Below are 14,217 nucleotides of genomic sequence, written 5' to 3'. Positions count from 1 at the left end.
GCACATTCCATGCACTATCAAATTGGCATGCTTTCTTTGATGTAGTGAGTCGATGACCATACAAAGGCTTCAAATATCAGGACCTGACAGTCATTATGGGATTTTTTTTTTTTTTATGCAGGGGAGACACTGGCCAAGGGCAACAAAAATCCAATAAAAGAAAAAAAAAAAAAAGCCCACTGAAATGCTGGTCCCCAAATAGAGTCCAAAGCAGTAGCCAAAAATTGAAGGATAAGTGTCTTGAAACCTCCCTCTTAAAGAAATTCAAGTCATAGGAAGGTGGAAATACAGAAGTAGGCAGGGAGTTCTAGAGTTTACCAGAGAAAGGGATGAATAATTGAGAATACTGGTTAACTCTTGCATTAGAGAGGTGGACTGAATAGGGGTGAGAGAAAAAAGAAAGTCTTGTGCAGCAAGACCATGGGAGGAGGGGAGGCATGCAGTTAGCAAGATCAGGAGAGCAGTTAGCATGAAAATAGTGGTAGAAGATAGCTAGAGATCCAACATCGTGGCAATGAAAAAGAGGCTGAAGACAGTCAGTTAAAGGAGAGGAGTTGATGAGACGAAAAGCTTTTGATTCCAACCCCCAGATATGTGAAGCATACTCTATACATGGACAGATAAGGCCCTTCTAAGGAGTTAGCAGCTGGGGTATGAGAAAAACTGGCAAAGACATCTCAGAATGCCTGACTTTATAAATGTTGTTTTAGCTAGATATGAGATGTGAAGTTTCCCGTTTAGATTAAAAGAAGTGACAGACTGAGGACGTAGAAGAGGGACAGTTGAGTCTCACTGAAGAAGAGAGGATAGTTGTCTGGAAGGTTGTTGAGTTGATAGATGGAAGAATCGAGTTTTTGAGGCATTGAACAATACCAAGTTTGCTCTGCCCAAATCAGAAATTTTAGAGAGATCAGAAGTCAGGCGTTCTGTGGCTTCCCTGCATGAACTGTTAAAGGATTGGATATCTATGAAAATGCATGGAAAAGTGTATGGTGGTATCATCAGTGTAAGAGTGGATAGGACAAGAAGTTTGGTCTAGAAAATTATTGATAAATAACAGGAAGAGAGTGGGTGACAGGACAGAACCCTGAGGAACACCACTGTTAATAGATTTAGGAGAAGAACAGTGGCTGTCTACCACAGTGGCAGTAGAACAGTCAGAAAGGAAACGAGATGAAATTACAGAGAGAAGGATAGAAGCCGTAAGAAGGTAGTTTGGAAATCAAAGTTTTGTGCCAGACTCTATCAGAAGCTTCTGATATGTCTAAGGCAACAGCAAAAGTTTTACCAAAATCTCTAAAAGAAGATGTCCAAGATTCAGTAAGGACAGCCAGAAGATCACAAGTAGAGCGGCCTTGATGGAACCCATACTTGCGATCATATAGAAGGTTGTGAAGTGATAGATGTTTAAGAATCTTCCTGTTGAGGATAGGTTCAAAAAATTAAGATAGGCAGAAAATTAAAGCAATAGGGTGGTAGTTTGAGTGATTAGAACAGGCTGAATGTAGGCAAACTTCTAGCAAGAAGGAAAGATAGATGTTGACAGAGTTGAAAGAGTTTGACTAGGCAAGGTGCAAGCACGGAGGCACAGTTTTGGAGAACAAGAGGAGGAACCCCCATCAGGTTCATAAGCCTTCCGAAGGTTTATGCCAGTGAGGGCATAGAAAACATCATTGTGAAGAATTTAAATAGGTAGCATGAAGTAGTCAGAGAGTGGAGGAGAGGGAGGAACGAGCCCTGAATCATCCAAGGTAGAGTTTTTAGCAAAGGTTTGAGCGAAGAGTTCAGCTTTAGAAATAGATGTGACAGCAGTGGTGCCATCCAGTTGAAATAAAGGAGGGAAAGAAGAAGAAGCATAGTTATTGGAGATATTTTTGGCTAGATGTGAGAAGTCACGAGTAGAGTTAGATCTTGAAAGGTTTTGACACTTTCTGTTAATGAAGGAGCTTTTAACTAGTTGGAGAACAGATTTGGCATGGTTCCAGGCAGAAATATAAAGTGCATGAGATTCTGGTGATGGAAGGCTCAAGTACCTTTTGTGGGCCACCTCTCTATCATGTATAGTACAAGAACAGGCTGTGTTAAACCAAGGTTTAGAAGGTTTGGGTCGAGAAAAAGAGTGAGGAATATGTGCCTCCTCTTTTATGCACTTAGCACACAGAGACAGGATATCTGACACGGAAGCAGTAGATATTCCAAGGAAAATCAACAAAATACTTCCTCAGGATCCCCCCAACTAGCAGTTGCAAAATGCCAGAGGCACCTCCACTTATGGGGATCTTGAGGAAAGATTGGAGCGATAGGACAAGATACAGACATGATCTGTAGTAAATATATTAGTATTATGCTTCAGTTTATTTAGGATGTTTTAAGATATGCTTGCAAAGCTGTAAGTAAGCCTCCATGATGCAGTTCCTATAAAGAATTTGTGTACTGATATCCATTCATTTAAGGAGGAGGCAGTAGATACCTGCTGAAACAATAATTACTCCCAGTGAGGTCTAAAGCACTGTTCAGGGAGTACTGTGAACTTATCATTAAACCCAGCTGTGACCCCACTGAATGTTTCCCTTTGTGTCTCACAACACAGGGGGGCAGTCACAGCCTGCCCTCTAAAGACAACTCTCTTCCTCCACACAAAACTACAAGCACCTAATAACACACACACACACACACCCTTCACTCAAAAATTTCAAAATTATTATGGCGACTCCTACACCAGCCTCAGAGTCCCCATCTGGGGAGGCGACCATAAATGTCCCCAGGTTGGACTGCCTTTCTGTCGACAACCCTAAGTGTCTTGACACCCGCCCCCTCAACTTTTTCTTCATTAACTTCTGCAACATTCATGGTATAAGATCTAATTTTCAATCTGTATAACACCACCTCTCCTCTTCTAAACCTCATCTTCTTTTCCTCACTGAAACTCAGGTGTCTGAGGCAACTGACAGTAGGCCCTTTTCTGTTCCCTCCTACTTTCTCTATCCTCATTTTCGATCCAAAGCTGGATGTTGCATTTATGTGCGCAATGACTTAACCTACTCTCATGCCCACGCTCTTGAATCTTCTGAGTTTTTCAGCATCTGGCTACAACTACAGAGTCACTCTCATACTAAATTTATCTGTACTGTATACCTCTCACCTAACTCCTCTGACTATAAGAATTTCTTTGACTACTTAACTTCCAAAGTGGAGCACATTCTGACACTTCCCTTTTGCAGAGATCTCCATTCTTGGAAACTTCAGTGTTCACCACTAGCTTTGGCTTTTCTCTCCCTTCACTGACCATCCTGATGAACTAGCCTTCAACTTTGCTATCCTCCACGACCTAGAGCAATTGGTGCAACACCCTACTCGTATTCCTGACCGTCTCGGAGATACGCCCAACATTCTTGACCTTTGCCTGACCTCTAATCCTTCTGCTTATGCTATCACCCTTTCTTCTCCGTTGGGCTCCTCCGATCACAATCTCATATCTGTATCTTGTCCTATCGCTCAAATCCCTCCTCAGGATCCCCCTAAGCAAAGGTGCCTCTGCTAGTTCGGGGGACCTGAGGAGGTATTTTGCTGTTTTCCCTTGGAATGACTACTGCTTCTGTGTCAGAGACCCGTCTTTGTGTGCTGAGCGCATAACAGAGGTGATAGTGTCTGGCATGGAGGCATACATTCCTCACTCTTTTTCTCAACCTAAACCTTCCAAACCTTAGTTTAACACAGCTTGTTCTCGTGGTATACATGATAGAGAGGTGGCCCACAAAAGGTACCTAAGCGTTCCATCACCAGAATCTCATGCACTTTATATTTCTGCCTGGAACCATGCCAAGTCTGTTCTCTGACTAGCCAAAAACTCCTTCATTAACAGAAAGTGTCAAAACCTTTCAAGATCTAACTCCCCTCGTAACTTCTGGCATCTAGCCAAAAATATCTCCAATAACTTTGCTTCTTCTTCTTCTTTCCCTCCTTTATTTCAACCAGATGGCACCACTGCTATCACATCTATTTCTAAAGCTGAACTCTTCGCTCAAACCTTTGCTAAAAACTCTACCTTGGATGATTCTGGGCCTATTCCTCCCTCTCCTCCACCCTCTGACTACTTCATGCTACCTATTAAAATTCTTTGCAATGATGTTTTCCATGCCCTCGCTGACCTAAACCCTCGGAAGGCTTATGGACCTGATGGGGTTCCCCCTATTGTTTTCCGAAACTGTGCCTCCATGCTTGCACCTTGCCTAGTCAAACTCTTTCAGCTCTGTCAACATCTACCTTTCCTTCTTGCTGGAAGTTTGCCTACATTCAGCCTGTTCCTAAAAAGGGTGACCGTTCTAATCCCTCAGACTACCATCCTATTGCTTTAATTTCCTGCCTATTTAAAGTTTTTATTCTATCCTCAACAGGAAGATTCTTAAACATTTGTCACTTCACAACCTTCTATCTGATCGCCTGTATGGGTCCTGTCAAGGCCGCTCTACTGGTGATCTTCTGGCTTTCCTTACTGAATCTTGGTCATCCTCTTTTAGAGATTTTAGTGAAACTTGTGCTTTTGCCTTGAACATATTAAAAGCTTTTGATAGAGTCTGGCACAAAGCTTTGATTTCTAAACTACCCTCCTACAGTTTCTGTCCTTCTCTCTGCAATTTCATCTCAAGTTTCCTTTCTGACCGTTCTACTGCTGCTGTGGTAGACGGTCACTGTTCTTCTAAATCTATTAACAGTGGTGTTCCTCAGGGTTCTGTCCTGTCACCCACTCTCTTCTTACTATTCATTAATGATTTAAACCAAACTTCTTGTCCTATCCACTCCTACGCTAATGATACTACCCTGCACTTTTCCACGTCTTTTCATAGACATCCAACCCCTCAGGAGGTAAACATTTCACGCAGGGAAGCCACAGAACGCTTGACTTCTGATCTTTCTAAAATTTCTGATTGGGGCAGAGCAATCTTGGTATTGTTCAATGCCTCAAAAACTCAATTCCTCCATCTATCAACTCGACACAGCCTTCCAGACAACTATCCCCTCTTCTTCAGTGACACTCAACTGTCCCTCTCTTCTACACTGAACATACTCGGTCTGCCCTTTACTTATAATCTGAACTGGAAACTTCACATCTCATCTCTAGATAAAACAGCTTCTATGAAGTTAGGTGTTCTGAGACGTCTCCGCCAGTTTTTCTCACCCCCCCTAGCTGCTATCTCTGTAAAGGGGCCTTATCCGTCCATGTACGGAGTATGCTTCACATGTCTGGGGGTCCACTCATACTGGTCTTCTAGACTGGGTGAAATCAAAAGCTTTTTATCTCATCAACTCCTCTCCTCTAACTGACTGTCTTCAGCCTCCCTCTCACCGCCGCAGTGTTGCATCTCTAGCTGTCTTCTACCGCTATCTTCATGCTAACTACTCTTCTGATCTTGCTAACTGCATGCCTCCCCTCCTCCCGCGGCCTCGCTGCACAAGACTTTCTTCTTTCTCTCACCCCCTATTCTGTCCACCTCTCTAACACAAGAGTTAACCAGTATTCTTAATCATTCATCCCTTTCTCTGGTAAACTCTGGAACTCACTGCCTGCTTCTGTATTTCCACCTTCCTTTGACTTGAATTCCTTCAAGAGGGAGGTTTCAAGATACTTATCCATCATTTTTTGACTACTGCTTTGAGCCTTTTATGGGACTGGCATTTCAGTGGGCATTTTTTTTTTTTTTTTGTTGCCCTTGGCCAGTGTCCCTCCTACATAAGGAAAAAAAAAATCTTTCTCAATATTTATCATATAAAGATATGACTCATTTTGACTCATGGTTCACAATTTGATTACCGAGTGTATTCCAGTTAATTTCTTAATATCTCTTTCTTCAATATAATTTCATCAAGTTTGAGCCTATTACTAATGTACCCCTAGTGTGTGTGTGTGTGTGTGTGTGTGTGGGGAGGGGGTGGGAAGCCCTGCACACAGGAAAGTCCCCGCACATCATTCTGCGCATGTGCGAGCAGTCTCGCCACGTGATTGGTCGCCACCTTCTCATCAGCTAACCTAACCTTAACCTAACAAATCTAACATAACCTAACCTGAACCTAACTAATCTAATCTAACCTTAACCTAACCTAACCTTAACTATCCTGTAACCTAACTACCTTGTACCAAATTACTGGATATGGTCTCTTATTATAATACATTATTTCGGCTTGGTTAGGTTAGTTTTGGTTAGTTAGGTTAGATTTGGTTAGGTTAGGTAAGGAGTTACGTTATGTTAGCTGAAGAGAAGGTGGCGGCCATTCACGAAGCGAGACTGACTCGCACATGCACAGTGTGCGAGGACTTCCGTGTGTGCAGGCCCTCCCGAGTGTGTGTGTGTGTGTGTGTGTGTATTTAAAAACAGCGATTGTAATATATATATATATATATATATATATATATATATATATATATATATATATATATATATATATATATATATATATATATATATACTGTTTATATATATATAAACAATGGCTGTAAAATAAGTATACATCACTGAATTTTGGTTAGTAAAACTATAGAATACAAAATAAGGTTGTTTTATTTACAATTTTATCTTACAATCAGTATTTCGACATATTCCCCTTGGACTTCAGAACACTCTGGATTCTCCTGGGCATGGAAGCAGCAAGGGTGGAGAAGTAGGAAGCATTGAAGTAGATCCATATCTTTTTCAGCTCCTCCGTCGGGTTCTTGATGTTGCTGAGGCGCGAATTCTCCAGCTTGGTCTTCATTACATGCCAGGCGTTTTCGATGGGGTTGAGGTCTGAGGAGTTGCCTGGCCAGTCGAGGACACGAACATTATTCTTCACCATGAACTCCTTAACAGCCTTGGACTTACGTGCTGGTGCTAAGTCGTGCATAAAATATTCCGCTTCGTGAATGCTCCAAAATGTCAGCATGTGGCTCCTCCAAGATTTCAATATAATTAGTTGCCTTCATCGTCACTTTCTTAGGAAGAAAGTAGAGTCCAGCAGAGCCCTTATGACCACACCATAACACTATCTGGGTGTTTGACCGTTTTGACAGTGTTGCGAAGGTCATAACGGGACACGTTACTGGACTTCCTCACGACCTTGGAGCTGCCCCTGACCAGCCAGAACGTGCTTTCATCCTTGAACATTACCTTCTGTCAGTCTGCTGATGTTCACTTCTTGTATTTCCAACAGAAATCCAGACGTCGCTTCTTCATAACCTCCGTCAGAAGCGGCTTCTTTGTGGTGCGGCGTGCTGGCAATTTTAAGTCCTGAAGGCGGTGTTGAATAGTTCGCACCGAGACGTTCTGCAGGAAGTTGAGGTGTTTCTCTTTCAGGCTGACGGCTGTAATCGAAGGGTCTTCCTTCATTTCTCTTGCCAGGAGCTTGTCTGTGCGCGGAAACGTCTTCCTCGGTGCCCCAGAGCCTGGTTTTCTGGCTGGTACCGCGCCGGGAGGGAGGTTCTTTGCTGCGGTTTTTAGCTTGTCCTTCTTGTCACCTGCCGCTACCTTTAATTCTGCCGTAGCGGATGAGTTATATCTTTCATAATCCTGTCTACTTGTTTCATTGTACTTCCCTGATAAAGCTTGTCTAGTGATATGGTCTCTGCACCTAGTTTTCCTGCCTTTCTAACAATCCTTCCCAGCTTGTTTTTGTCTTTACAGGTAAGCTTTCCATACCAGGCAGTGATTGAAAAGTTTAAAACAGATTCAATAGTTGATTTATAAAATAGGCTAATTATTACTTTATCTACACGTAGGTTACGTACAAAGTATAATCTTTGGTTGCATTTCCTTGACACCATATCTGTATTAACACTGCCCTTTAACTGGTCATCGATCATAAAACCCAAATACTTATACTGGCTTACTCTTTCTACGTTTTCCTCCTCAATTATTAAAAGGTTGGTACATGTTTATTTTTAGTTCTAAAATCGAATATCTTCTCCTTAGTTTTCTTTACACTGAGCTCCAAAAAATTTAGTTTACTCCAATCAAGAAATTTTTTAACCTGAGTTGAATAACCTTCATAATTATCATTATCAATTTTTCTTAGGATAACTGTGTCGTCAGCATATTTTATAATAGTACAATCATCAAGCTCACTTCTACAATCATCTGTATACAAGGTGAACAGAACGGGGGACAATACACAACCTTGGGGGGCTCCTGTGTTGGTGACTATCACATTAGTCTTAACATTATTTACATTAGTATATTGAAGTCTTTGAGTTAAAAAGCTAAAAATCCGTTTTAGGATATTTCTATTTACACCCATTTCTAGCATTTTATTGAGCAAAATATGAGGTTGCATTGTATTAAATGGTGAACTAAAATCAATATACAACTTGTTATTAATTTTAGGCTTATCTAAGTGCTTGTTAACATCATTTAGTAATATAAGTGTTGTATCCTGTACATTCCTATTTTTACAATAAGCAAACTGCATAGGGTCTTTTAAATTATTTGTATTATCACGGATATAGTTTTTCAATATACTTTCTAAACATTTCATAATGTTGGATGTTAATACTGCAGGTCTAAAATCTTTGGGATCTTTTGAACAGTTAATTTTTGCAATGGGTTTCACTTCAGATTCCTTCCATTTATAAGGCACCACTCCCTGATCAACTGAGTCCTGCAATAATATGGTCAGTACGGGTGCCAGTTGTTCTGCACAAGATTTAAGTGCCCTGGCAGGCACCCCGTCTGGCCTGTAGCTTTACCTGCACGTATGTTCTGCAGGGACTTCTGTACATCTTCTTGCCTAATTATAATTCTTTCATCACTATTAAATTGGATTCCTGCCATTACCTCATTATGCGCATCACTGAAATCATGTCTATCAAATCTTGCAAAGAACGCGTTCATCTCATTTACATATATGTTGATGTTTTCTGGTTCAGGCACACTGTTTCTTCTTGTTTCTTCTTGTGCCGCATAGGGTTTTCAATCCCTTCCAAGATATTCGTGTGTGTACTTTTTTTTATTGCGGTGAAAATGTATACTTTTTTTTTTTTGCGGCGACTGTGTATATGCTTTTGCTTTGCTTGTAGAAAGATTGAGAATATAGAAGAGTTTGGACAGAAGAAGTAAAAGAAAGGAAATTGAAGGAAAGTAGTAGATTAAAGATTGTGGGCAGACCACGTTGCTATTTTTTAAATTATTTTTTTTGTGAGGTATGTGTGCCTGTATATATATATATATATATATATATATATATATATATATATATATATATATATATATATATATATATATATATATATATATATATATATATATATATATATATATATATATATATATATATATATATATATATATATATATATATATATATATATATATATATATATATATATATATATATATATATATATATATATATATATATATATATATATATACATATATATATATATATATATATATATATATATATATATATATATATATATATATATATATATATATATATATATATATATATATATATATATATATATATATATATATATATATATATGTTACAGTCAATACCTGAATCCAGACAATTTGTAAAGTGACTTATTTTTTCAGGCAATTTGTGAACTGCCTGGTTAGGTTAGGTTAGGTTAGGTTAGGTTAGGTTAGGTTAGGTTAGGTTAGGTTAGGTTATAACCTAACCTAACCTAACCTAACCTAACCTAACCTAACCTAACCTAACCAGGCAGTTCACAAATTGCCTGAAAAAATAAGTCACTTTACAAATTGTCTGGATTCAGGTATTGACTGTAACATACTCGTATATATATATATATATATATATATATATATATACATATATATATATATATATATATATATATATATATATATATATATATATATATATATATATATATATATATATATATATATATATATATATATATATATATATATATATATATATATATATATATATATATATATATATATAAGGAAATTATAAGAAACGCGTGTGTGTGTGTGTGTGTGTGTGTGTGTGTGTTGGATAATTAGTACATGAAAACAGCGATTATAGAGATGTAAATATATATATATATATATATATATATATATATATATATATATATATATATATATATATATATATATATATATATATATATATATATATATATATATATATATATATATATATATATATATATATATATAAGAACATTAAGAAAATCGTGTGTGTGTGTGTGTGTGTGTTGGGGAGGAAAATTTACATTTCAAAACATTGATATTAAACAAGATATGAAAATGCAGAAATTATAAAGAAAGTAAAAGAAAGACGGAAAAAGAAAACTATAGCAGTGAGCCGTGAATGTGGATGAATAGCCGTTGTAAAGGCAGATGACACTGGAGTTTGTTTACGAGACTCCGTCCATAGCCATCACTTGCTTCAGTGTCAGTAAGGGGAGTGAAATTCTTTTCGTGCCTGTATAAGGAAGGTCAAGAGTCTAGCTTCCTTGTATTTGTAGGACCAGCAACAGTGAGAGTATACAAATAAAGTCCTAGCTGCTCTTAGTGGTCTTGTGTCTTGCAGGTATGGGAAGTATTGTTTTTATAGTGTGTAGCAATACATTATCATTATAGTTATTGTTATTATATTTTTTGTAAGAGCGATATTGTTCAAGGGCTACCAAATTTATAAAAAGGAAAGATATTATTTCAAGAGAGGACCATAACGCTTTACACATTTAGAAATATCGTTTTTTATTACCTTTTTGGATACTGAACTTGAATTATTCGTCGCAGATTAATAGTTTCCTTAAGACAGGGAATTTTTGGTAAATTTATAGTTTAAGCCAATGTCCCCAATCTCTACCCACGGCCCCCCAATCCCTCAAGCAAGCTTGGGGGCCTGTGGGGAACCTAACCTAACCTAACCTGCCCGCACAGCTTATGGGTACTTATAGAGACTTCTTATTGGTGCAACTCGTGGTGTTAAGTGGTGGTAGCACGTGATTGGCCCGAGGAATTATAGACACAGTGATCCTATCCAGCAGCTATCCACAATTCAAAGCATTAAACAACTGAAGTTCAGGCAACAATACACCATTTATGTTTACCTGTGGACTTAGAAAAAGTTGAGAGCGCTGTGCATTCCCAGGCCTATTGTGGCGTTATTATTAATTTCCAACAAGTAGTGTAATCATTAGAAATGATGTGAATAGTGAGAAGAACAAAATGAGGTAGGTTATTACCACGTAGTGTGTAATGGCTTAAACTATAATAAAACTGAATTTTTGTTAGGTGATGCGAGTAGGTTAAGTTAGGTTAGGGTAAATCTTACCAATAGCGCCTACCTCTGAATTCTGTTCCTGCCTCTACAGGAGTAGCAAGTTTGGAGACCTAGTGGGAAAATGGGGTTTTAGGGTAGGGAACACCAAAATAGACCAGAATTGGGAAACCTAAAAATTCTAATGAGAAAAAAGGAAAAAAAAAAAAAAAACGAGAAATTTGCAGTTTTGACCAGTACTCCCATCCTCTTTATTTCTTTTACTGTAGCCAACAAGCATAGGGGCATGGTGGAAATGTGAGGTTTTGGGTGGGGAAACCCAAAATGGGGCATTTTTGACATCTTGAAAAGTCTAAGAATGATAAACTGCATATTTCTAAAACAGGAAGTTTCTAGGCTATCCTAACCAAATATAACCAACCTAACCTAATCACAAGGGGGCTTCACCTCCCCCTGGATGCCCCCCTTTAAGGTCACAAATCTAACATAACCAAACCTCCTAACCCCTCCATAAGGTAAACTAATGTAATGTAACATTTTGTAACCTCCTACATTCTGTCAGTCATCACTACTTAACATTACCTAGCGTAACCTAACATTACCTGACCTTACCTAACATTACCTAACCTAACCTAAACTAGGTGGGGAGGCTTCACTTCCCTGGACCCCGTTAAGAACTCTAACCTAACATTACCTAGCCAAAACTAGCAGTGGGGGGCAAAGATCTCCCCTCTTAAGGATTTTAACTTAATCTACATCACCATATATGCATAATTTAGCTGATCCATGAGGAGTCGTTATTGGTAAGATTAACCAGGTTAATTAGGTCAGGGTAGGTTAGGTTAGGTTAGGGTGTGATTGCCTTCTTTTAAGCTATCATCTCCATTCATATACCCAAAAATTACCATTTTTGTATTCCCCGCCCATAATCCCTGCTTTCCAATGAGTCCCCAAGAGGATAGTAGGATGAAGGGAGAAGAGGCAAAATTAACTATTTCCAACATGTCTTATGCTCAAAATCATCCATAACATAAAAAAAGCCAATAATGGATATCATAGTTTTGTAATCGAAGTGCAGCCTGGTTTTACTGTAAAAGTTTACCAAAGAAAATTTGCACTGAGGTGCCAGTCCATAAAGGAAAAGGGCCAAAGTTTCTAAATGAGCACATTCTTTTATTTTGGGTCTGGTTCTTATTTTTCACAGATGGTTGGTCAGGTGTTCATTAGATAATATTGTAGTGGGTTAGAACAACAAATCATGCATGTTGTAGTACTGATGCAGTGATGTGCTCAGTATGCTTCATGAAGACATGTCTCAGTAAAATTCTGGAAAGCGCTACTCACAGACACCTCCCCATCCCTTCCACTTCCCTTGCCTTCTCTTTTTTACATTGTGGTTCAGACTGGGAATAGGAATAGAATAAGACAGCACTCATTTTATGTGTGCCTGGCCTTTTACATATATGTAATGCTATAAATTAACGATGTTATTTGCAGAAAATAGTATTAAGGTTGAAAATGGTAAATTTTCAGAAAGCAACATCCATTCTGTTTAAAAATCTTTAGGACAACAAAAATTTTAAATATGCTGAGGGAAAAATGTAAGACAGGAATAAGAGTACAGTGAGAAACAATAATTCTTATGTTGTTCTCTTATTTTCAGGACTAAGGCCTCTCACCCCTAAATTCTGGTATATTTGACTACTGGCAAACCTTGAATTAATCTTTGAAGATGAACAGGAACATCAAGGGGAGGATGGCCCGGCCACCGGGGTCACAAGGAGCTGAACTTGAAAATCAATTTATTCTTAGACTTCCTGTTGTAAGTAATCAAGCTTTGAACTATTGTAATCAAGCTTTGAACTATTTGAGGATAATTTGTTGCATTGTATAATATTATGTCATATTTTGGCTTAAAGTGCTTGGGAAACATTTGCCAAATATTTAGTGTATAAATAGTTGCAGGAGCATATTAATGCCAGAGAAAATTATGATTGTCATTCCATTCAGAAGAAGACTGTAAGTACACATTTAAGGCAATTTTTCAGACACAGGCGGGATCCCTGCGGGAGGCCATCAGACATGGCCACACAAACATCAAGGATCGTCTGGCAATCCAGCTTGACTTCACCAATGATAAGGATGACATGAGGAATGGAGTTATCACTATTGACACCATCATGTACAAAGCAAGGGTAAGCTACTCACAAACAAGTAATTATATTTTGTCTCATTTGGTTTTGATTGTTTCTCCTAAATATCATTAATTATTTCCAGGTTTGAAAATTTGAATAGTGATCTGTATTTTCTCTACCCTTTTATTTCATTGTTTGTTGATACAACAATTTAACATTTTCAGCTGATGGACATGCCAACAATAATGGAAACTTTGAAGACAATTGATGGCAAGAATTTTTACAAGACAGCAGATGTTTGTCAGGTGAGATACCATGAACACAGAAGTTATAAATTTTTGTTTTTATCTTGTTGAAGCTCAGTATTGCAATGTTACCGTGTTGGTCAGTACATTTCAGAAGTGACACATCCTGGAGTTCAGGTGTATGGCTCCATATTTCAGTGAAGTGAAGAGTGATGCTTTTGGCAAGGATTTGTTGTTCATCATCCTTCTTATTCATATTATATTTTCAAGGTTCTTATTTTACGTTGGATGTGGATATTGTTCTTCTCTACTATTGTATGTTATATTATGAATTTATTATTTCTATCTTTTTTCTTTTCAGTTTTTGAAAGTTCTATTTAAATATTTATTTATTATTTTATCTATTATCTTAAATGTGAGTCTTTTTATCCTTTATCTTTGTGTTTTAAATGTTGGTGTGTACTTGATCATGTTTTGTTTGACATATGCTGTCATTCAATCAAGTTATAAGGAATTCTGAGATATAAAAATGTGACAGGATTTGATGAGTGACTGATAGAACAAAGTATGAAAAAGCAAAATAGAGAATTTAT

General features: G+C 37.9%; 1 protein-coding gene across 4 annotated transcripts in view; it reads left to right on the top strand.

The window, feature by feature from the left end:
• The first annotated feature begins 10,332 nt into the window (after positions 1-10,332).
• Positions 10,333-14,217, top strand: part of LOC135100887 (transcription initiation factor TFIID subunit 7-like) — a 24,188-nt gene continuing 20,303 nt past the window's right edge. For 2 of the 4 annotated variants that reach the window (XM_064004428.1, XM_064004419.1), the window contains exons 1-4: positions 10,338-10,548; positions 12,908-13,066; positions 13,293-13,439; positions 13,604-13,684. In XM_064004428.1, the coding sequence (XP_063860498.1) occupies positions 12,977-13,066; positions 13,293-13,439; positions 13,604-13,684 (318 nt within the window). In that variant the 5' untranslated portion in view covers positions 10,338-10,548; positions 12,908-12,976. Of the gene's footprint in view, positions 10,549-12,907; positions 13,067-13,292; positions 13,440-13,603; positions 13,685-14,217 lie in introns of all 4 variants that reach the window. The other 2 variants (XM_064004450.1, XM_064004439.1) reach the window with 2 other exon arrangements.

The sequence above is a fragment of the Scylla paramamosain genome, chromosome 1 (genome assembly GCF_035594125.1).
Source record: "Scylla paramamosain isolate STU-SP2022 chromosome 1, ASM3559412v1, whole genome shotgun sequence".
Taxonomy (NCBI): domain Eukaryota; kingdom Metazoa; phylum Arthropoda; class Malacostraca; order Decapoda; family Portunidae; genus Scylla; species Scylla paramamosain.
The sequence above is the reverse complement of the archived record's forward strand: the minus strand, read 5'-3'. Positions and strand labels throughout refer to the sequence as shown.